Source organism: Protopterus annectens, chromosome 1.part1, assembly GCF_019279795.1.
Source record: "Protopterus annectens isolate FY-2018-M chromosome 1.part1, PAN1.0, whole genome shotgun sequence".
NCBI lineage: Eukaryota > Metazoa > Chordata > Ceratodontiformes > Protopteridae > Protopterus > Protopterus annectens.
The window spans coordinates 563,255,934-563,279,667 of NC_056726.1; the positions used below are offsets into that span (position 1 = coordinate 563,255,934).

The following is a 23,734-nucleotide window of genomic DNA, read 5'->3' on the forward strand; positions in this document are numbered from 1 at the left end:
AATGAAAACTACCAAAACTTTGAGACTGCATTTCCTTTATTAAATGTATGTTCATACTTTTGGGAGTTTCCAATTGTTTTGATAAAATTTTATAGAATAATTTCAAGTAGACTGAATTAGTTTATTGAAATGAACTGGCCTCCCTGTGTACAACATTTATATACCTTAAATATGTTGCTTGCTGGTATTGGCCCTAGCTTTCCTATGATCCTGAATAAGATAAACAATTATTGAAGAATAAATAATTTGGTGAATAAATTAATTAATTAGAATGAGTGAATTAATGAATACATGGGAATCTGTACATTTGTTCTGTGATGATAGTGTATATGCATACTTTTGTTGCTTTTTCAAAACTTTACCCACTTACTGAAAATGCTTGTATTCTGAAAAAAATGGTTAAATTTTTTGTCAAAATACTGGAAATTATCAAAGTTACAGTAATACATATATCAAACTAAATGGAGAATCATAAGTTGGATTACAATATTTTGTCAAAATTTCCAATGCAAACATTTATGATCTTTCATTATAAAAATTAATACGAATGTTGCATCTTGTTCCAAATACAGACTGTCATTTTTCATCTAAGTATCAGCCAAAACATTTTCATTTCTTACCTGTTTTTTTTCTTTTTTGGTGCAGCAGTAGTGTTGTTGCCTCACAGCAAGAGGTTCTCCCATTCGATTCTCAGCTGGAGTGCGGGGAGTGCCTTCTGTGTGGAGTCTGCATATCCTCCCCGCGGTTGGGTGGCGTTCAAAAGACATTGTAAATGGGAAAGCCTTCATTGAAGGTTGGACATCGAGCTGGCACCTCGACGTTCATGAAAATCTACTGCCAATCATTAGTGGACCGGAGTTCCGCTGTGGCGACCCCTAACCGGGAAAAGCCGAAACACAAACAACAACATCAACCTGTGTTTTTTTTTTTTTTCCTTCTGTCAGTTTTACAGTTTACACCTTTTCTTATGTCTGATTTTTTGCTACTAAGAATTGCTTGTCTGTGACAAATAAAGGCTTGTTGCTTTGGAACACTACTTGGGTTTCATGATTTTTGAAAATTATTGTGACTGAGCTCATCAACGAAGTTTAAGTCTACTAGTTTTTCTTTTCTTTTTTTTTTTTTCCCTCAACAGTCCTGTTGGTGAAGTTGGAACTAGACAGATTCCTGTGCTTGTTCATTTTTTATCTATTTTTATATTTTTATTTTTATTTTTTACAATGTATATCTTTATTACACAGTAATAATACCGTTTACAGTTTAATACAGTTTACATCATTATTACACAGTAATAACACCAATCATAGCCAATATCAATCCCAGTGTCAGGCACTCAGAGAAGATGTACAGATGTACAGAAAAATTAAACTGGGTGATAGAAAGTACAGTTGTGTACACTTACCATAAATGTAGATGTTCGAGTGTATTCACTGTAGCAGTAATCACCTGTGGGGTTATCCCTGCTGTGGTAGCCATCGGCCGGCCTGAATAACAGAGTCAATGTTTTTCTGCATCAGCTGCTGTTGCTTGCTGCCTGATGTCAGGTGATCAGTGCTATAAAGGAGAGCAGCCGATGCCATTACATCAGTTTTTCTTGCCCTAACCAGTCAGAAGCCCAATTAAATATGGTAAAGTGGTCCTGGTGGCTAAAAGCCACATTAAAAACGTATGTCTCTCTAAAAAAAGAAGATATAAGGGGGAAGGAGGGTGGGAAACTAGGGCTGCAACAGTGAATACACTCAAACATCTACATTTATAGTAAGTGTACACAACTGTACTATGTTCTTCATGTTTCACTGTTGCAGTGATCACCTGTGAAGGGATTCCCAAAGCTGAGGAGAGGTGGTAGGATTAATAAGAGACCTAGGAATGGGTCAGCATGCCCTGCAGAACTGCAGAGGCAAACTCTGCTGTAGCCTTAGTAAATAGAGATAGGTTGTAATGCTTGGTAAAAGGTATGGACAGAAGTCCAGGTGGCAGCTTCCAGGATGTGCCTGATGAGAGGTCCTCTGAGAAATGTTGTGGAAGTGGAGGATGCCCAGTGGAATGGGTTTGAATCGACTTGGGCGGGGGGGGGGGGTTCCCAAGCAATACATAGCAGAAATGGATACAGTGTGATATCTATTTGGAAATGGTTTGTTTGGAAATGGGATTCCCCTCTGCCCCTGGGGCAAAGCTGACAAGTAGTTGGTTTGTTTTCCTGAAGGGTTTAGTATGGTCTAGATAGTATCTGAGCTGTCTGTGCACATCTACTGAATGCAGAATTCTTTCCACCCTTGTTTTGAGGGTTAGGAAAGAAGGTGGATAGATGTATGGCCTGGTTGAGAGTTACTTTAGATACCACCTTGGGCATGAAGGAGTGATTAGTCCTCAGGGAGACCCTGTCTGCATTGAAGATGATGAAGGGCTCAATGGCCATCAGTGCCTAAAGTTCTGAAACCCTTCTGGCTGAGGTGATAGCTGGGAGCAAAGCAATCTTCCAGGAAAGGAATCTTAGTTCTGCTGAAGCAGCAGGTTCGAAGGGTGGTAAAGTTAGTTTTTCCAAAGCATAATTAAGGTCAAAGGTTGGAGTGGGTGGCCTTCTGGGAGGTCTGATATTAGAAGCCCCTCTGAGGAATTGTTTAATCAAAGGATGGGAGAACAGGGGCTGTTCTGTATCAAAATGAGCTGAAATGGCTGAGGTGTGGATTTTAATAGAGGAGAAAGAGAGGCCACTATTAAGCATCCCTGCTAGAGATAGAAGTTTGTAAGGTATTGCCCCCTCTGGACTGGCTCCAGGAGCAGAATCTTTTCCATTTTCCTGTGTAAGATTTTCTGGTGCTGGGCCTTCTGGCCTTTGTAATAATGTCTAGGACCTGTTTGCTTAACAGGGGCCCCTTGTTTGCCTTTAGAGTATTAGCCATGCTGATAGTTTGAGAGTCTGCAAGTCTGGGTGCAGCATCCCCCCTCACCTGAGTTAAGAGGTCTGAGATCAGGGGAAGATGCCTGGGAGGCTGAAAGGTCAGGCTGTGCAGTAAGGGGTACCAATGTTGTCTGAGCCAGTCTGGAGCAATGAGGATGGCCTTTGGCCTCTTTTCCCTTATTTTGATCAGTACCTTTGGAATAAGAGGCAGAGGAGGGAATGTGTACACAAAGAGAGTATTACAGGGGAAGGCCAAGGCATCCACCTTCCATGCTAGGTGGTGATACTCCCTGGTACAGAATCTTTTCAGCTGATGGTTGAGATGGGAAGCAAAGAGATCCACCTCTGGAGTCCCCCATGCCTGAGTGATTTGTAAAAAGATTTTTCTGTGGAGCTGCCATTCATGGGGGTCCAGTAAGTTTCTGCTTAAGATGTCTGCCAGGGTGTTGTTGATCCCTGGTAGGTATTGGGCTATCAGGTGTATTCCCATGGAAGAGGGTGTCAGCCAGAGGTTCATGGCTAGCCTGCACAGAGGGAAAGATTGGGTCCCTCCCTGTTTGTTGATGTACCACATTACTGTGGTGTTGTCTGTTTTGATAAGGAGAACCCCTGGCTTGAGATGGGGTTTGAAGGATGTCAGAGCCTTTTGTACTGCCATAATTTCCTTCTGGTTGATGTGTAAGGGAAGGTGCTGGGTATCCCAAAGACCTTGGGTGCACATACCTTCTAGGTGAGCACCCCAAGCTATGTCTGAGGCGTCGGTGGTAATGGTCTGTCCGGTTGGGTGGAGGGTGAAGAAAAGACCCTTGTTCTGGGCACAGGCCCCTGCTCACCAGAGAAACTTGGCCCTTATACAGAGGATCAGAGGGAGGGAGGTCTCTAGAGTTTGAGAGTGCTGACACCAAAGGTTCTTTAGGTACCTCTGATATTTTCTCATGTGAAGCCTGGACAGAGGAATTAGAAGGTTGCAAGATGCCATGTACCCTAAGGCTTGCAGGAACTTCCTCGCAGTGAGGTGACTTCTGGAAGCCAGCTGGGTAAAACAGAGAGGCAGGAAGCTCTGCTTTTCTTTGGATAGGAAAGTAATTTGGGATGCTGTGTCCAGCAGTGCTCCCAAGAAAATGATCTTCCTGGAGGGTGTTTGCTTTGATTTCTTCTTGTTGATGGTGTACCCTAAGGAGGTTAGGAGGGTTTTGACAAAGAGGAGATTCCTTGAGGAGCTTTTCTTTGCAGTCTGCCTGAATGAGGCAGTCGTCCAGATAAGGGTAAATTTGTATATTTTTCTGTCTCTAAAAGGCTATGGCTGGGGCTAAGCATTTGGTGAATACCCTGGGAGCAGTAGATAAGCCAAAGGGTAGTGCAGAGAACTGAAAGTATTGTGAGCCTGCTCTGAAGCAAAGGAATTTCCTGCAGGATTCCCTTATGGGGATGTGGAGGTAGGCATCTTTTAGATCTAGGGTAACTAACCAGGTATTTTTTGTCAGCATAGGCAGCAACTGCTGCAAAGTTAGCATCTTGAATTTGGGGACCACCAGGAAGGTGTTCAGAATGGATAGATCCAGGATGGGGTGCCAAGTCCCCTCTTTTCTGGGAACAATGAATATTCTAGAATAAAAGTCTTTGCCTGTTTGATCTGAGGGGACAGGTACTACTGCCCCTTGGGATATGAGAGTTTGGACTTGTTTCAATGCCTCTGCCTACTGATTTGGAGGTAAGTCTGGGTACCCTCTTGGAATTGGGAGTTCGTTGAAGGAGAATTTATATCCCTGAAAAATGATCTTTAAGACTCATTGGTCCTTTGTTACAGAAAGCCAATTTTCTTTGCAGAGGGAGAGCCTTCCTCCTAGTTTTTGGTGAGTGAAAAGAGGGCAGAGAGGGGAGAGGGAGTCATTGAGAATTTTTGCCATAGAGGATGGCTTAGAACCCCCTGCCTTTGGAGTGGAGGTGGTCCACTGTTTAGTTCTCTGCTGTCCCTGGGATAGGAGTCTGGGTGGTCTGTCCCTGCAGGGCTTACCTTGCCCTCGTCTGCTAGATGCAGGAAAGGACCAGTGTTTTGAGGGAAAATTCCTGCTGAACCTAGGAGGTTGTACCTGAAGGAAGTCTTTTACTGTTTGCATAGATTTTGCTTTGTCTTCCATCTTTTTAAGCACCTCTTCTACTTTTACTTCAAACAAGCGCTCCTTATCCAAGGATGCATCAAGTAATTTAGATTTGACATGGTCAGGGAGAGGTTGTTCCTTCAACCATGTATGTCCCCTAATGACGGATCCTGACACTGCTGCCTTGCTTGAGGCTTCTAGGGTGTCATATCCACAGTGTAATGAGTGTTTGGCCACTTGACAAATAGAGTGCAGTAAATCTACTCTTTCAAGCTGGCACAGTCAGGAAAGGTTGAAATCTTTTGTTTTAATAGTTCCAAAGTGTGTTGTTGATATTTTAACTTATGGAACTGACAGTTGAGAGCTCTGATAGCTAAGGTGGCAGAGGTGTATACTTTTTACCCCATCTGTCCAGAGCTCTGGAGTCCTTGTCAGAAGGAGTAGGATTCTTTGTAGACCTAGTCTTAGCTCCTTTTGGTCCCTGTGTAATGACCTCCGGGTCTGCAGCAGGATTTCTGTACAGGTATTTGTGAGAATCCGTTATGCTATAATACCTGTCAGGTTTTTTGGGAGCAAGTGGGAGGGCATCAGGAGTTAAAGTGGATTCCTGGAAGACATCATCAACCACCTCTAAGACTGGAGGGATGGCCAAGGGTCTGTGCTGGGACAGGTCTAGAAACTCTCTTAGTCTTTTCTTAGACTGAGGGAAGTCCTGGGATTCCCAGTGGAAATGTTCCCTGAGGGTGTGAAGGGTTTCCCAAAGGAAAGATCTTCTGATGGGGAGGCAGAAGGAATGGATTCCTCTGCATCTGAATCCTCATAAACAGTCAGATGTTGTTGTTCCTCTTTTAAATCTGAGTAATCAGACTCCTCAGAATCATGTTCTGTCAGTATTTTGGGAAAAAGGTCTCTTTTCCTTTTAGAAGTTGTGGCCTGACTACCCCTGATAAGGGTGATAAGATCCTCTGCTATTTTAAGCATTTGAATTTGGGGAGGAGGAGCAGGAGTATAATGGTGGCTAGAGGTAGTTTTCCTGGGAGTGGCCTTGCCTCTAGGCCCAAGAGTATCCATTGGTCAGAGAGAAATGGTAGTCGTTTTTTGTCTGGAATTGGTAGTGTGAAAGGCCTCCTTGGAAGCCGGTGCCTGCATTGCGGCTCTGGACTCATCTGAGGCAGAGACAACCAAAGGCTCAGAAGACAAAGAAGATTTCTGTGGCATACTGGACTCTGAAAGTGTCTCAGTAGAGGCCTGCGAAGATATTGAATCGGGCATCAGGGGCTGTGAAGGTGCCTCACTGAATTCTGGAGAATTGACGACCTGTTTAGCGGTAGAGTCATTGGAAAACTTATCCTTGTGTGGTCTGTCTCTATCTTTATCCCTACTTTTTTCAGAATGTCTACAGATTGTTGGCTGACAGATGCCATTTTGGAATGTGAAGATGGAATATGAAAATACCTGGCTACAATAAGAGCTCTACAATGAACACAGAACCAGCAATGGGGGACGTCATGATCTGGGCCTAAACAAGTGATGCAGTATGAGTGGAAGTCTTGGTGTGGTATTTGCTTTCCACATGCGAGACAATTGTTAACTTTTTTGGACATCAGTTTGTGCAAGAAAAAAGGATCCCCAATGGGATACTTAGCTGTAGACATTTTCAGCTGTAATTCAGACTCTGGTAGTGACCGACAGGCACACTTATGAACTGCTTCTGCTATGGGCTCCACTGCAAGAAAGACTGATGTAATGGTGTCAGCTGCTCTTCTTTATAGCACTGACGACCTGACATCAGGCAGCAAGCGATAGCAGCCGATGCAGAAAAACATTGATTCAGGTAATCGGGCCGGTCGAGGGCTAAAACAGCAGGGATAACCCACAAGGTGATAACTGCAACAGTGAAACACGAAGAACATCAATCCAAAGTGAGTGGAATCGATATCATTACCCTTCAGGTATTGTTCAGCAAATTATGGATTTTATCCAAAACTAAATCCTTCCACCTATTTCATAGATATGCTTTAGGATCATGGTTTTAAAATTCCATCCTAGACGTAGGAAACTGGAGCAAGTATTTGATTATGTCCATGCACTGCAGCCTTTTCTCCATGTGGATGACAAGGTTTTTATTTCTGTTCTTTTTTTGAAAATGTTTTTATTAGAATTTAACTAAACAAATTGACCATGACAATAATTGTATTTAGAAATTTGTGAGCATAAAGGACAACATGAACAAGAACAAACACGAACAACTATTTACAAGAGTGTCTACTAACAATGAACATTCTCAAAAAATTCCTATACTTTACAATTAATATCAGTATAGTGGAGAAGATGTACATGGAAATTCTGACAACTATCAACAACTTGCAGAATATACTGCTATATAGATACCTGTTCTTATGTGTGTGTGTATATATATATATATATATATATATATATATATATATATATATATATATATATATATATATATATATATATATTTTTTTTTTTTTTTTACATGTCTGTGTGTTCCCTTCCATCTCACTATTTTCTTTCCATTTCCATAAGATAAAACAAAACACACCATCTACTTGATAATCATCTTCTGAACCCCCTTCTGCCAGATCAGAGATCACACGGGTAGTGCATGTAACGTATATTCTTCACCATACTGTTTTCCTGCGTATTTGGTTTACAAAACATCCTCAGTGCTCAGATGTCTTTGACACAAATAAACTGTAAATAGCTAAAGTTTTCTCAGTGTTGTAAAACTGTGTCATTAGATGATTAAGGTTCTAAGCTCTGAGCTGTTAAAGAACTGCCCAGGGTACAGGGTTTGATAGCTTCTGCCTTTGTTTACCTATTGTATAACTTTGAGCAAATCATATAATCAGACAGTTCTGCTTGGACACACTGGTAAAAATAAATTTGTTTCCAGTATGTTTACCTGGTTAACAAATTTAACCATGTATAGAATATCTTTAAATGTCCTAGATTAGATAAATGCAAGTGTACCTGATATCATATATTTCGGCACTTATGTATTATTGCAACCACATTCTGAATGTGTCAGAATTCTTGGCATTATGGACAAATGACTGTTTGTGTTTTGGCAGGGGTGGATAATGCACTGACCAGCTATCTGTGACACTGGGTATCACCAGGGAGCATTACTAAGACCCCAATTCCTCTTTCAGCAGAACGTCCGTCGGCAAAATTTTTTAAAAATGAAACACTCGACACAACCCTGCAAACAGAACACAGCAAAACCATGTAAACGGAGTATTTACTCCAAATCACAGTTACAGAACTACCTCTGCATATGTAAACACAGTTGAAAATAAGTACTTTGGGAATGACTACAACTGTGTTTCTGTCAGCCGTGTACCCAAAAGTCCAGCCAGAAAATACATAGACACACTCCTTTCAAGCGATGACATTTTCTGAACGGATGCAATGACCTGCCTTTGTAGCACATTCCCTCCCCCAGAAATGTTGTAAAGGTTGAGGGTCCTGACACCAGCCAAAAAAAGGGGTAAAAGGTAACGTCTGCAGATATGAAACTTTAAGCAGCAAGCACACAAAACATGGGATGACACTCCCAGGGGCAGCATGGTATGTACAGGATGGAAAGGGAAAGCTGATGGAGTGAATTTCTTGGTTTTCCCAACCAAGTCCCAAAATTTGCCAGTGCATTTTCTTCACATACCACTGGGCTCGTCTCAACTCCAATTTCCAGAACAGTAAAATATCACATCTAGGTTACTAATCTGTCAGAAATCATGACATTAATGACAGTAACTTGTTTGTCCATAATGTCAAGATTTATGACAGATTTCTATCCTGGCTGCGAGACAATCAGAATGTGGTTGTGATAATACGTAAGTACCTATATTTCAGTATCTCTATGTTCCCCTCTTGTGTTTGGCAGGGACAGTTCTGAAGCTGTCAATGAAGTTTACAAGATGTTGAACTTTGCAATATGCTGTTCTTTTGTGTGCTTATTTTTACCTTTTGAAGAACAGTCAAGGATTTAATAAACATTCATAAATGTTTGCAAGTTACCCTTGACTTCAGAATTTGCTTTTGAGCCTATCTAAATTCTTGCTTTGTACCACATGGTTTAATCAGCACACTTGTGAACTTTTTAACTCTGACATAATGGAACCAACTTAAGAGATTCTCTTCCAAGAACAGTTGATGACATCTCTTTTCAAGAATAATAATATATAGACTGTTAATATATAGACTGTTAGAATGAATTGTTTTTAACTTTTAATTTTTAAATATACTATTGCTGACGTGAGTGTATTTTTGCATGCAATTTATTTTCTTTACATATAATAACGCCATTGTTCGGGAAGCTATATTTGTGAATCTAAGTGACGTAGTGCAATGTATTCACGTCACATAAAGATTCAAATACCTGGCGTTTTCCGCTTGTCAGTTTCTCTGATGAAGCTACTGTTTAACAGTAGCGAAAACGTATGCTGTTTTTTAAAAAAGAAATAAATCTACGTTTAGAATACTATTACTTCTTTTCGTATTTCCTTGTTTTTTTTTGGGATTTACCTGGCAATCTTGTTTGACTTCTTTTCAAGAATAGTTAAAGGCAATCTTTTTAAGCCAATCGTAAAAGGTAAGGTGTACAAGAAAGGAAAGCGACAGACTGCCTTAACACATTTATTTTAATAATCATTTTGGAGCTTGATACCTAGATTGAGGGACATTGATTTTTAGATAAAAAGACTTACTGAGTTTAGCTTACTTGTTTGTTTCTTAGCTACAAAAAGTCATAAAAGTGATGGAAGTAGCAGCTGGCAGCTTCATAAGCATGTTTGGAGGTTTGGGGTGTCTCTGCCTTTGTATAATTGTCTCTGCCTATGTATAATACCTCCATTTGCTGTGCATTCATGCAAAACTATAACTTTTGTAGTCATTCAAAGCCTAAAAATACTTAAGTATTGTTAACTGTGAAAAATGTGAGTATTCCGCTTTAAGGACCACTACCGGCAAATGATGAAGAAAACATATATTTTTTATCTTGCCATGATTTACTACACCACCCAAAGCTGCCTGCAGCAAAATAAGTACTCATTTTGTTTTTACTCTTGTCTGTCCTCATGTGGGCAGACATCATGATTCTTCTGGAAAGCTAAATCTGTCCCATAATGCACAGACTGTGAGAACAAATAGCCCTACCATTTGTTGTCAGACTAGACTTCCATTCACTTAGAATGGAACACCTGAAAAAACTGCCAAATTTGAGAGTCTGCAGCTCATGTGTCATTGACTGGTATGCGCTGAGTTTTACAAATGTGTTGTTCCTATTGATGTAGTATACGTTCTTTGAAAGAAACTTGCAAAAGTGTCAACAAATTACTGAGATAAAAAACAGTTTTCACAAGGAGCAGTTTTGCAAGTTTCATTTCCTGGCCAGGTTACTCCTCCCATCTCCCCTCATTCAGTGGGCTATAGTCTCACATTTCCAGCTTTGCTAGATTCAATTTAGTCAGTGTTGCATGACAATAGACATAAAAAAATCACAGCCTGGTGTGCCACTAAATCTCTTCTCTTGTATGTCTCTTCACTTCTGAACAGCATTTCCCAGGAATAAAAAATAAATAAATAAATAAATAAATAAAGCAAATGCATCAGTCCAGAGTTTAGGCCAGTCTATCCATTTTTTTAAAATGTGCACAGTAAAATATTCAACTTGTAAAGCATTTTGGCTACTGACATGGTTATCTTTACATAGTTATTCTCCTATAGTATAACTTGAACTTATGGTATTTAATGATAAATTTTACAACAATTCTCAGTTTCTTAATGACCTCCCTAGCCTCTGATGTGACCTAGTACTTTTTCTTACTGTTGCTTTATGTAGTTTGTCGTAGTTGCATACTTGTTGTAGATTGTTTCTCATCCTCTCAGCAACAGACTACTGGAGAAAACTTCCAAAGCAGATACTTGTATTGAAAGAATACCAGCAGCTGTAGCAGTGATACCACACTCCAAAACAATGCCCTCAAACATAGTGCTGACAAACACAGGGGAATGTATATGTCTGAATCAAGCAGTGATGAAATTGCTAGGGACTTCACTGAGCACAGTTTTACTCTTAATCTCTCCATTTCATAATGCATAACATTCACACCACACTTACAAAGGCACACCTCCACCTTCCTCAAACACAGCTACCCACACACACGCAACATACCAGTCAAATTCAAGGCTTTTCCCACCTCTCTGCAAAACACTGCTGTAATGGTTTTGGCAAGCAAATGAAAATGATTGATGGGTTTTGGTTCAGGACTCCCATTCATATCTCTCAACAGTACAGATTCTAGCAGAAAGTCCAGATTTTTTTTGTCTGGTTTTCATAAAATTGCAGTTTTCTGTCAAATCACTGACAAATCATTGAACACTGAAGTCTGAAAATTGACAGGCATTTGATTTTTCAGACTTCATATCCTTAAGAAAATTCACTCTAATGCAAAACCTGTTTATCAACTTTCTAAGTTTGTAAGTGCAATATTTATAAATTGTCCCAATTTTTGGTCCTCTGTCCCCTATTATTTATGGCCTTGTCCAGATTTATTGTTCCATGATGTTGAGAGGTATGCTGCCATCCCTTCCTACTGGAGTCAGTCCACTGCACTTGCACAAATGTCCCTCTCAACACGGCAGCAAGCAGGTATCAGTGCAGATTTGCTTTATAGTTCTTTTACACCACACACACACACACACACACACACACACACACACACACACACACACACACACACACACACACACACACACACACACACACACACACACATTGTCCATGTTATTTCTTCTTTTCCTTGGTTTCGTTTCTCTTGCCTGTAATGTTACTTTTACTCATTTTTTCTCCTGCCTCCCATATCTACCCTAATTATTACTTCTAACAAATACCTTTTCTCACTCTTTCTTCTCTTCCTTCTCTTCTTCTCCTCCTCTTTCTCCACTATTTGAACTTTTCCACTCTGACATTTGCTTTATGAGTAAATAATGAACTGTCACCCTTATAATGTCAGCACATTTCAATGCTACATAATATTGTATTTAATCTAATAATAGGTTCATAGGTAGGTACTAGGCTATCGGCCCAAAGGCCTAAGTAAGCCAACAAGGTTCCCTGGTTTATGCCACCCAAGAAAGTTATTTTCCTGTGCCACTGTCGAGCAGAGCCACAGAAGTGATCCCCAGGGTGTATTTCCTATTTCCCATCCACTCAAAGATTTTTCTTGAAGAGTGCTAATGAGGAACTTTTCTTGACATAGATGGGTAGCTTATTCCAGAGTATGGGAAGTCTCTGGGACAGGAATCTATCCCCCCAGCATGTCCTGTTTATTGTGGTGACAAGGTTTAGGTCCCTAGAGCATCTAGCTTAATTGGGATTTCTTTAGGTGTAGCATGTCCAACAGCTCTGGGTTTGACATAGCTTTATATGTTAGGCAGAAATCACCTCGGAGTAGGCGATATGCTACGGAGTAAAGCTGGAGTTTTTTGAGATGGTCAGTGTAGGGCATCTGTTTGAGGCCAGTAATTCCCTTTGTGAGGTACTTCTGTAGCCTTTCCAGCTGCTGCAGATGTCTTGTGAGGTACATTCCAAAAGGGACGTTGTACTCTATAATGGGTCTAATGAGTGTCAAGTAGAGGGAAACAATGACCTCTTTTTTTCCTGGATGAGAACCGTTTTGTGATGAGGTGTGCCACGTAGAAGGTCTTCCTGTCTACTGTGGCAATGTGATTATCAAAGGAGAGACTACTGTCCACCTGGGTTCCAAGGTCTCTTATCACACATTCGGTGTTAAGTAGACTGCTACCTATGTGGTAGTTCATGGGTACAAAGTTTTTACTAAAGGGGATGGCAATGCACTTTTTGGCATTGAGCTTGAGGCCATGGCTCTGACACCAGGCATCTGTCTCAGCGAGGCCCTTTTTTTTTTACAACACTGAAGAAGGCCAGGTTAATCCCAGGCTGAAACCGGTCTGTTTGATGCAGTCTTATTGTCATTAAAATAATATTATTACTCACAGAAAACTTGTTGCTGGCTATTTTTTACTGCTTTGCATTATTTTTTGCCGTGCAACTTCCTCCGTGCAGGGAAACCTTTTCTTGAAACCTTCTGTAGGATGTCCACATCATTTGGGGAATCAGCTATGGCTCCTAGTTTGCAGTCATCTGTGAACTTTGTTAGCCAGAGGCCTTCTGTGTTAACCTGTACTTCAGAGAAGTAGATACCAAACAGGAGAGGTCCCAGGACTGAACCCTGTGGTACTCCACTTGTCACTGGTTTGAAGTCAGATTTGGAGTCTGCAACTTATAGAGTGTGGGTTCTGTCAATGAGCCAGTTGGCAACCCATCTTGTGATATAGGGATTTATACCTAGTTTAGTGAGTTTAGCTATAATTCCAGAATGGGGGATGGTGTTCAAAGCTTTGGCAAGTTCAAGATAGGCTGTGTGAATGACCTTACCCTCATCTACGGCTTTGGTGACTGCCTCAAAGAAGTCGATTAGGTTCAGAAGGCATGATGTGCCTTTCACAAACCCGAACTGGGTGGGGTCCAGAGTTTGGAGGTTACCAATGTCTTTGTTTATGAGCTCCATGATGATACGTTCCATGGCCTTGTAGACCAGGCTTGTCAGGCTAATAAGGCGATAGTTCCCGGGATCATTAGTGGCTCCCCCTTTGTGGAGTGGGATGACTGTTCCTGTGTGCCATTCTGTGGGCACAAAGCCTGATGTGAGGCTATGACTGAACATGGTGCTTAGATGGGGAGCCAGTTCGTTCTGAAGTTCATGTAAAATGCAGCACGGGATGTTGTCCAGTCCAATGGATGCTGTGTTTTTGGCTATAGAGAGTGCAGCTTTTACCTGTGTAGTTGTGATTACAGGGACTCTGCATTCTTCCTGTATAGGCCCTTTAGGGGGTGAGAGGGGCTAAAGTTAGCACTGAACCTATCTGCCAGGATTTTGGCAGTATCAGTTGGTTCTGTCATTTTCATGCCATTGTGCTGTAACTCAGAGCAGATCTGGGTGTTGCCATTGAGATTCTTGACATAGCTATAGAATGCTTTGTGGTTGTCCTTAGAATCTGAGGCGATTTTGTTTTTGTAGCTAGCTTTGGAGGCTCTTATAAGGAATCTCAGCTTCTTTCTGAGGCTGTCCAGGGAGCTCCACCACTCATGGGATTTTACTCTCTTTTGCAATAGTTTCTTCCTTCTGTTGTACAGTTTGTTTATGGCAGGGGACCACCAGATTGGCTTCCTTTTTTTGGAGGATAGCTTCTTGGTTCTGTTTGGGATAGCACGATCCATGCACTCATGTAAGTGCTTATAGAGTGCATTTGTGTAGGATTCAGCAGTCGTAAGTGTATTGTCCATCTGCATGGGTTTCATGAAGTTCACCACTTCTGTCTTAAGAAGCATGAAGTTGGCTTTGGAGAAATTTTTTACCATGGTTTCCTTAATGGGGGATGGGGATGGAATGTGGAGATCTAGGGTGATTAGCTTATGGTCAGATCTGACCAACGAGGAGTCGACTTCAGGTGTGGAACACCGGTCACTCATGTTGGTAATGACTAGGTCTAGGATATTGTTGCCCTTGGTCGGGGTGTGGATAGGTTGATTCAGGGCATTGGAATTTATGAATTCCAGAAAGTGTTGAGCAAAGGAGTTGGTACATGAGTAGTTCTCCCAGTTAATGTTGGGGTAGTTGAAATCGCCCATTATTAGGGTGTTTTGTTGAACCCTAATATTTTCCAGTATATCAAGAAAAGAGGAGTGGGAATCCTGGGGCATGGTGGGGGATCTGTAGCAAGCTACAATTTGGATTGCAGTTTTGCCCAGAGTTAGTTGCACTTGGATAACCTTGGATGCATTATGCTGAGCAACTAGCCTGGAGGTGTGGATATCCTTAATGAATATGGACACACCTTCGTCTTTGGTGTTTCAGTCCAGGTTACATGGCCGAAAGGTGTGGTATGAGTTATAGCATGGTAGTGCAGGGGTGCTCTCCGGAGCCTTGAACCAAGTCTCAGTCACTGCACAGATATCGATGTTCTCCATTTTAAGGAGTGCCTCGATTGAATGAGTGCATTTTGAGATTTAGACTTCTAGCATTGAGTAGCATTACCCTCAGTTTTTGCTTGCCTGTTCCTGTTACAGTGGTGAATTTGTCATTTGAACCTTGTCTAAAAAAGGCACTATAGGGACGGCAAGAACGTTAGCCAGTATCCGGAATCCCAGGGGCAACAGGAGCAGACCATCTCTGGCAAAGCATTGTGGTCTGTCGACCAGGTCGTCCCAGGCAGACAGATACTGGATCCCCTTAGAATGACACCAGAAGCTTAGTCAATTGTTGAAGTCAATCATTTTGTCCTTGTACTGTGGTATCATTCTGGGTGATGGCAGAATGCTACTCAGGGCTAGGGTCATACCTGCCTGGGCTACAAGATTAAAGAACTGTTCCATGTCTCTTTTCTTGTAGTCCAGGGAGGTACATCTCAGGTCATTCACACCAACATGGACAATGACAGAGTCATATTTGTACTTGTTGTGGAGTGACTTGAGTGCGTGGGTTATGTGGCGGATCCTGGCACCCGACAGGCAGCTGACAGTAACCTTCTCTTTGTTTAGCCTGGTGAGTGGAGCATCAGTGTGCCTGACTATAGAGCCACCTATGACTAGTGTGTTGGGTACGTTGTTTTGCCTAATATATTATATATGTTATAATATATATATATATATATGTTTGCCATAATATCTGAATAAGTGCATGGGATTTTCATGACAGCATCAAGGAAACATTTTCCTTCCTTTTGTGTTTTTTTCTTACGTTTTGGATTTTTCTTGGTATATTGATTGATTTTCTTAGTAAATTTTATTTTTTATTTATTTTCCATTTGTTTACCAGGTTAGTCCGACTGGACACAAGGTGACCGTTTTCGGCGGAGGCTCGGGGAGAAAAGCTCCAAATACATAGTAAACAATTATAAAAAATAATAAAAATAAATTATACAAACATAGCTATTTTGAACAAAGAGCATAGAAAATATAAAAGGAGTAAAATCATAGTTTTACAACTGCTGCAGCATACAGTGGTTAGAATATTGAGAAACAATTAAACAAGATAAAATACAACAAATATATAATTGCTTGAACATAAATTCAAAAAGAAGTTTCCATAGACAAACAGGGTCATAAACTAGAAATTGTAACTATATTGATATTATTTCTATTGCATTTATCTTGTTTTAATGATGGTATGTGTGTATTATTGTATGTGTCATATGTGCACAAATATTTGTATTAATCTATGTATTTACAGTATATTGACAAAGTACTGGGTCACATCAGAGGCTTGGGTGATCATTGTTAAGAAACTGAGAACTGTTGTAAAGCTTGGCATTGAATACCATAAGTTCAGGTAATGTTATAAGAGAATAACTATGTAAAGACAACCATGTCAGCAGCCAGAATACATTATAAACTGAATGTTTCACTGTGCACATTAAGAAGTGGATAGACTGGTCCAAACTCTAGACAGATGTGTGTGCTTTGTTTTTGTTTTTTTTTATTCTTGGGGAAATGCTATTCAGAACTGAAGAAACATATAAGGGAACACTTTTAGTGGCACGCCAGACTCTGATTTTTTTTATGTCTATTGTCATGCAAAGCTGACAAAATAGTTGAATCTACCCAAGCTGGAAATGTGAGACTGTAGCCCACTGAAGGAGGGGAGATGGGAGGAGTAACTTGGCCAGGAACTGAAACTTGCAAAACTGCTGCTTGTGAAAAGTCTTTTTTATCTCAGTAATTTGTTGACACTTTTGCAAGTTTCTTTCAGAGAATGTGTAGTACATCAGTAGGAACAACATTTGTAAAACTCAGCGCATACCAGTCAATGACACATGAGCTGCACACTCAGACTTAGCATTTTTTTTCAGGTGGTCCATTCTAAGTGAATGGAAGTCTAGTCTGACAACAAATGGTAGGGCTATTTGTTCTCATAGTCTGTGCATTGAGACAGATTTAGCTTTCCAAAGGAATCACAATGTCTTCCTCCATGAGGGCAGACAAGAGTAAAAAAAAAAAAAAAAAAATTAGGAATGAGTACTTATTTTGCTGCAGGCAGCTTTAGGAGGTGCAATAAATCATGGCAATATAAAAAAATATAAGTTTTTTCATTGTTTGCCTGTAGTGGTCCTTTAAGTATTGCATATAGAAAATAACTTCAAAAAACATCATCAGTGACAATTCTCTGTCGTGTATAAAGATGAGCAAGTTTTCAACACTGATAATTTCTTTTCATGTTTCTTTTCCTTTAGCAAAATGCAGTTATCCAAATTTCACAGATTCAGGCATCGGATTATATCCAGAGCATTCATTTTATGCTTCTAATTCAACAGTGAATGTGACATGCCCAAGAGGTTCAGAACCAACATCATATGCAATAACATGTGTAAGACGAGGAAACCGCATTGTGTGGAATAATACTGCAGTTAGCTGTAAAAGTAAGTATGAAGAGTAATCCTATCTGATTCTTAAAACTGCTGTAAAGAGTATACAGTGCATACAAATATGCTTAGAAAATAAGTTAACAGAGCACTGCTTATGTACACTGCCCTCTTTTCTATATAGCAGTTATATTTTACTTGGTATATGTCAATTTAGAGTACAGTGCAGTGATGAGCAAAACATGAAAAATTTAGTGGCTGAAACTTACACCCAAGCATCATCATCATCATCATCACCATCAGACCTCCTTTTCCCATTTTCTACATGGGGTTGGGGCATCATGTTAACTATCACCATCTCTCTTGATTCAATGTCACACTCCTGCCTTCTTTGACACTCATGCTTGACCATCACAGATCTTCTCTTACACAATCCATCCATCTCTTTGCTGGATGTATTTGTTTCCTCTTACCTTCTTCCTGTCTGTCTCAAATCTAATTCACCAGCTTGTCTTTTGCTTTTCTGCACATGTCCAAACCACAGTAATCTGTTCTCTTTGATCTTTTCTGCAACTGGAGCTACTTTGGCTTCTGCTCTTGTGTCCTCATTTCTTTGTCTGTGCCACAGTGTGCATCCTATCACCCTTCTCAGGCACTTCATTTCCATCACCTCCAGCTTCCTCATCTACTCTGCCTTTACTGCTCAGGTGTCTGTACCATACAGTAGTACTGGTTGCACCACAGTCTTATACACCATACGTTTCAGCGTCTTTGTTGTGTTGGGGTTGCCGTCCCTCATTCTTGTGATTCCTGGTTCGTGTTTATTGTTTTTTTCTCATTTCAGCTTCTTTAACATTTTTCTGTCATAGACTACACCTGAGACTCTATGCCAGTTGGTTGCAGCCCCTATAATTCTAGCTTTGACTTGTTTGTTCAGACTTCCCTTGTCCTGAACCATCCATCCTGGATACTTGAAGTTATTAACCTCTTCCACTATCTTCCCTTGTATCGCAATTCCCAGCTTCTTCTGATTTCCCAAATTTGCTGCCATTACCAGTGTCTTCTCTGTGCTCAGTTTAATTTCATGTGCCTTCAGTTTTGCATTCCATTTCCCTATCCTTTGCTAAAGTTCTTGTTCAGAGCCTGCTTGTAATGCCACATTGTCTGCATACAGCAACTTTGTTGATCTGTCCCCTCCATCCTGTTTGCTAATGTGGTCCATCACAAGTATGAACAGCAGTGGTCTCAGAGCTGAGCTATGGTGCACACCCACTTTCACTGGGAATCCCTCTGTGAGACCAAAAACTGTTCATACTTGAGTCATTGGATCCTTGTACATCGGTTTATAGGTAGGTACTAGGCTATTGGCCCTAGGGCCTATATAAGCCTAGCCAAATGTACCCTGGCTTTCGCCATCCAAGAAAATTATTTTCCTGTGCCACTGTCGAGCCATCCAAGAAAATTATTTTCCTGTGCCACTGTCGAGCAGAGCCACAGAAGTGATCCCCGGGGTGAATTTCCTATCTCCCATCCAATCATTAAGATTTTTCTTGAAGAGTGCTAATGAGGAGCTTTGTTTGATATAGATAGGTAGTTTGTTCCAGAGTATGGGAAGTCTCTGGGACAGGAGTCTATCCCTCCAGCATGTTCTGTTTATTGTGGTGCCAAGGTTTAGGTCCCTAGAGCATGTAGCTTGTAGGGATTGGGATTTCTTTAAGTGGAGCATGTCTAAAAGCTCTGGCTTTGACATAGCTTTGTGTGTTAGGCAGGGATCGCCTCTGAGTAGGCTTTATGCAACGGAGTAAAGCTGCAGTTTTTTTAGACTGTCTGCATAGGGCATCTCTTTGAGGCCAGTAATCCTCTTTGGAGGTATTTCAAGGCCTTTCCAGTTGTTGTAGATGTCTTGTGAGGTACATATCAAAAGGGGCATTGTACTCTATAATGGGTCTAATGAGTGATGAGTAGAGGGGAACAATGACCTCTTTTTTCCTGGATGAGAAACCTTTTGTGATGAGGTGTGCCACATAGAAGGATTTCCTGACTACTGTGGCGATGTGATTATCAAAGGAGAGACTACTGTCCACCTGTGTCTCAAGGTCTCTTATCACACTTTCGGTGTTAAGTAGACTACCACCTATGTGGTGGTTCATGTGTACTGAGTTTTTACCAAAAGGGATGACAATGCACTTTTTGGCATTGAGCTTGAGGCCATGGCTTTGACACCAGGCATCTGTCTCAGCGAGGCCCTTTTGTAGGATGACCACATCTTTTGGAGTTTTGATTATGGCTCCTAGTTTGCAGTCATCTGCGAACTTCATTAGCCAAAGACCTTCTGTGTTGGCCTGTACTTCAGAGAAGTAGATACCAAACAGGAGAGGACCCAGGACTGAACCCTGTGGTACTCCACTTGTCACTGGTCTGAAGTTGGATTTGGTGTCTGCTACTTTCACAGTGTGGGTTCTGTCAGTGAGTCAGTTGGCAACCCATCTTGTGACATAGGGATTTATACCTAGTTTAGTGAGTTTATCTATAATTCCAGAGTGGAGGATGGTGTTGAAAGCCTTGGCGAGATCTAGATAGGCTGTGTAAACCACCTTACCCTCATCTACAGCTTTGGTGACTGCTTCAAAGAAGTCTATCAGGTTTAGGAGACATGATCTGCCTTTTACAAACCCGAACTGGGTGGGGCCTGAGTTTGGAGATTACCAATGTCATTGTTTATAAGTTCCATGATGATACGCTCCATAGCCTTGCAGACCAGGCTCGTTAGGTTAATGGGGCAGTAGTTTCCGGGGTCTGTGGTGGCTACCCCTTTGTGGAGTGGGATAACTGTTGCAGTGCGCTATTCATTAGGCACATAGCCTGAGGTGAGGCTATGATTGAAAATGGTACTTAGGTGGGGTGCCAGTTCGTTCTGTAGTTCATGTAGAACACAGCCTGGGATGTTGTCAGGTCCCATGGATGCTGTGTTCTTAGCTTTGGATAGTGTGTTTTTTACCTGTGCAGCCATGATTACAGGAACTTTGCATTCATCTGGTATAGAGATGGGCCCTTTAGGGGATGACAGAGGGGTAAAGTTGTTGGCAGTGTTGGCAATATCAGTTGGTTCTGTATATTTAGTGCCATTGTGCTGTAACTCAGAGCAGATCTGAGTGTTGCCATTGAGATTCTTGACATAGCTATAGAATGCTTTGTGGTTGTCTTTAGAGTCAGTGGCGATTTTGTTCTCATAACTAGCTTTGGAGGATTTTATGAGGGATCTCAGCTTCTTACTGAGGCTGACCAGGGAGTTTCTCCAATCATGGGATTTTACTCTTTTTTGCAACCGTTTCTTTCTTCTGTTGTAGAGTTTGTTTATGTCAGGGGACCACCAGATTGGCTTCCTTTTTTTTTGGAGGATAGCATCTTGGTTCGGTTAGGGATTGCATGATCCATGCACTCGTATAAGTGCTTATAAAATGCATTTGTGTAGGATTCAGCAGTCATACCTCTATTGTCTGTCAGCATGGGTGTCGTGAAGTTTGCACTTCTATCTTAAGAAGCGTGAAGTTGGCTTTGGAGAAATTTTTTACTGTGGTTTCCCTAATGGGGGGTGGGGGAGGGATGTGGATGTCTAGGGTGACTAGCTTGTGGTCAGATCTGACCAACGAGGAACTGACCTCTGGTGTGGATCACCGGTTGCCCATGTTGGTAACAACTAGGTCTAGGATATTGCTGCCCCTGGTGGGGGTGTGGATAAGTTGATCCATGGCACTGGAATTTATGAATTCCAGAAAACATTGAGCACAAGAGTTGGTACATGAGTAGTTTTCCCAGTTAATGGTAAGGTAGTTGAAATCGCCCATTATTAGGGTGTTAGGTTGTACTCTAATATTTTCCAGTGTATTAAGAAATGAGGAGTGGGAATCCTGGGGCATGGTGGGGGATCTGTAGCAAGCTACAATTTGGATTGCTGTCTTGCCCAGAGTTAGTTGCACTTGGATAATTTTGGATGCATTATGCTGAGCAACTAGCCTGGAGGTGTGGATATCCTTAATGAATATGGACACGCCTCCACCTTTAGGATTTTGGTCCAGGTTAGGTGGCCAAAAGGTGTGGTATGAATTATAGCCTGGTAATGCAGGGGTACTCTCTGGAGCCTTGAACCAGGTCTCTGTCACTGCACAGATGTTGATGTTCTCCATTTTAAGGAGTGCCTCGAGAGAGTGCATTTTGAGGTTTAGACTTCTAGCATTGAGTAGCAATCCCCTCAGATTCTTCTTGCCTGTACCTGTTAGGGTGGTGAATTTGTCATTTGAACCTTGCCTAAAAAAGGCACTATAGGGGTGGCTAGAGCCTTAGCCAGTATCTGGAATCCCAGGAATGACAGGTGCAGGCCATCTCTGGCAAAGCATCGTGGCTTGTCGATCATGTCATCCCAGGCAGACAGATACTGGATCCCCTTAGAATGACACCAGAAGCTTAGCCAATTGTTGAAGTCAATCATTTTGTCCTTGTACTGTGGTATCATTCTGGGTGATGGCAGGATGCTACTCAGGGCTAGGGTCATACCTGCCTGGGCTACAAGATCGGACAGTTCCTCCATGTCCCTTTTCATGTAGTCCAAGGAGGTACGTCTCAGGTCATTCACACCAACATGGACAATGACAGAGTCATATTTGTACTTGTGGAGTGACCTGAGTGCATGCATTATGTGGCGGATCCTTGCACCTGACAGGCAGCTGACAGTAACTTTCTCCTTGTTTAGCCTGGTGAGTGGAACATCAGTGTGCCTGACTATAGAGTCACCTATGACTAGAGTGTTGGGTACGTTGTTATGCCTTATGGGCTGTGGTTGAGTGGCACACTGAGTTTGTGGGCTATGTGACATTTGGGTTGTATTGGGGGGTGGAGGTTGCTTGTGTTTCTGCTTTGGAGGTCCCTGTTTCTTGGGCAGGTTTTTACTGAGAGCCTCCGCGAATGTAGGTGTGTGTTTTGTGTTCCTATGTGTATGTTTTGGTGGTGTAGGTTTTGAGGAACTATGTGCTGAGTGTGGTATGGTGCAAGTGTTTACCTTCTCCTCTTGACTGTCTAGTCCAGTCTTGGGTGAAGAGAGCTTTGCTTCCAGGTTGGCTATATAAGTGCATCTCTCACAGGTTGTAGTGTTGGGTGGTAGGAGGAGAGGATTGTCTGTGTATATGAGGCAATTACTGCATTGCCCCAAGATGCCCAGATTCATCAGGTAGACAGGAGAAAACACTGGGAGCTGACCCTTAGACATGCCTGAATAGGTGCTTATTTGTTAAGTACTAGAAACTGTTTTCCTCTAGACAGTGAGGAAAGTTGAGTGCTGTAGTAATTTGTAGCTTATTTAGCGCTTAAAATAAGTTCTGAACAAGTGCTGAAACAAAACACTGGCTAGTTCTAAGAAACAAAATTAAGTTAGAAGGCTTCCCTCCAACACAGAAAGGCTTGGGAGGCCTAGAAGCTTACAAATAGTCCTGGACACAGCACATATATATCCAGGCTAGACTACCCACAGGAAAGGCAGGAAACAAGCTTAGAACATTTTTTTTTTTTTTGGAAAGAGAGAAAGGAGTAGCAGAAACTAAGCTGATTGGCCTTCTCAAATGTTCTCCTTGTACTGCGTAGAATGAGGTAATGACACTAGACTGGGAGGAGGGTCCCAGATCAAATTTACACTAGGGGCGGGCAACTGCAAAGCCACCAACTAAATGTTTCTCACAGCAGAAAAGCAGCAGTGAGCCTTTAAATTAAAGTTTTAAACAGCTAAAGGAGCCTCTAGAAAAAGAGTTTTAACTGCAACAGGTTATCAGAAACAAACAACCCAACAAATGCTTAATAAAAGTGGACAATTTCCAGTTAATACCTCACACACAGTGAAACTAGCTAGAAAAATATACAGTACACAAACATAGCCTACACTAATTCTACCAATGTTTCTGAGACTTCAAACTACCGAAGTACTGCCGAAATCATCTTTCTTGGGATCTTGTCATATGCTTTCTCCAAGTCTAGGAATACCCAGTTGGACTCTTTCCTCATCTCTAGCATCTTCTCCACTATCTGTCTCACAACAAACATTGGGTCAGTTGTGCTGCATCCTGATCATAGGATCATAGGAAGTTACTAGGCTAATGGCCCTATGGCCCTTACAAGCCTAGCTAAGTTCTACTGTTATTTCCATGATCAGTACCTATTGCCGTTGGCCAAGAGGAACAGAGTTGGAACCCCAGGGATGAATTTATGGTTGCCCATCCAA

General features: G+C 41.5%; 1 protein-coding gene across 2 annotated transcripts in view; it reads left to right on the forward strand.

Moving 5' to 3' along the window:
• Positions 1–23,734, forward strand: part of LOC122806395 (receptor-type tyrosine-protein phosphatase U-like) — a 1,549,454-nt gene that overhangs the window by 552,239 nt on the left and 973,481 nt on the right. For both annotated transcript variants that reach the window (XM_044076762.1, XM_044076771.1), the window contains one exon: positions 17,344–17,529. In XM_044076762.1, the coding sequence (XP_043932697.1) occupies positions 17,344–17,529 (186 nt within the window). The remainder of the gene's footprint in view (positions 1–17,343; positions 17,530–23,734) is intronic.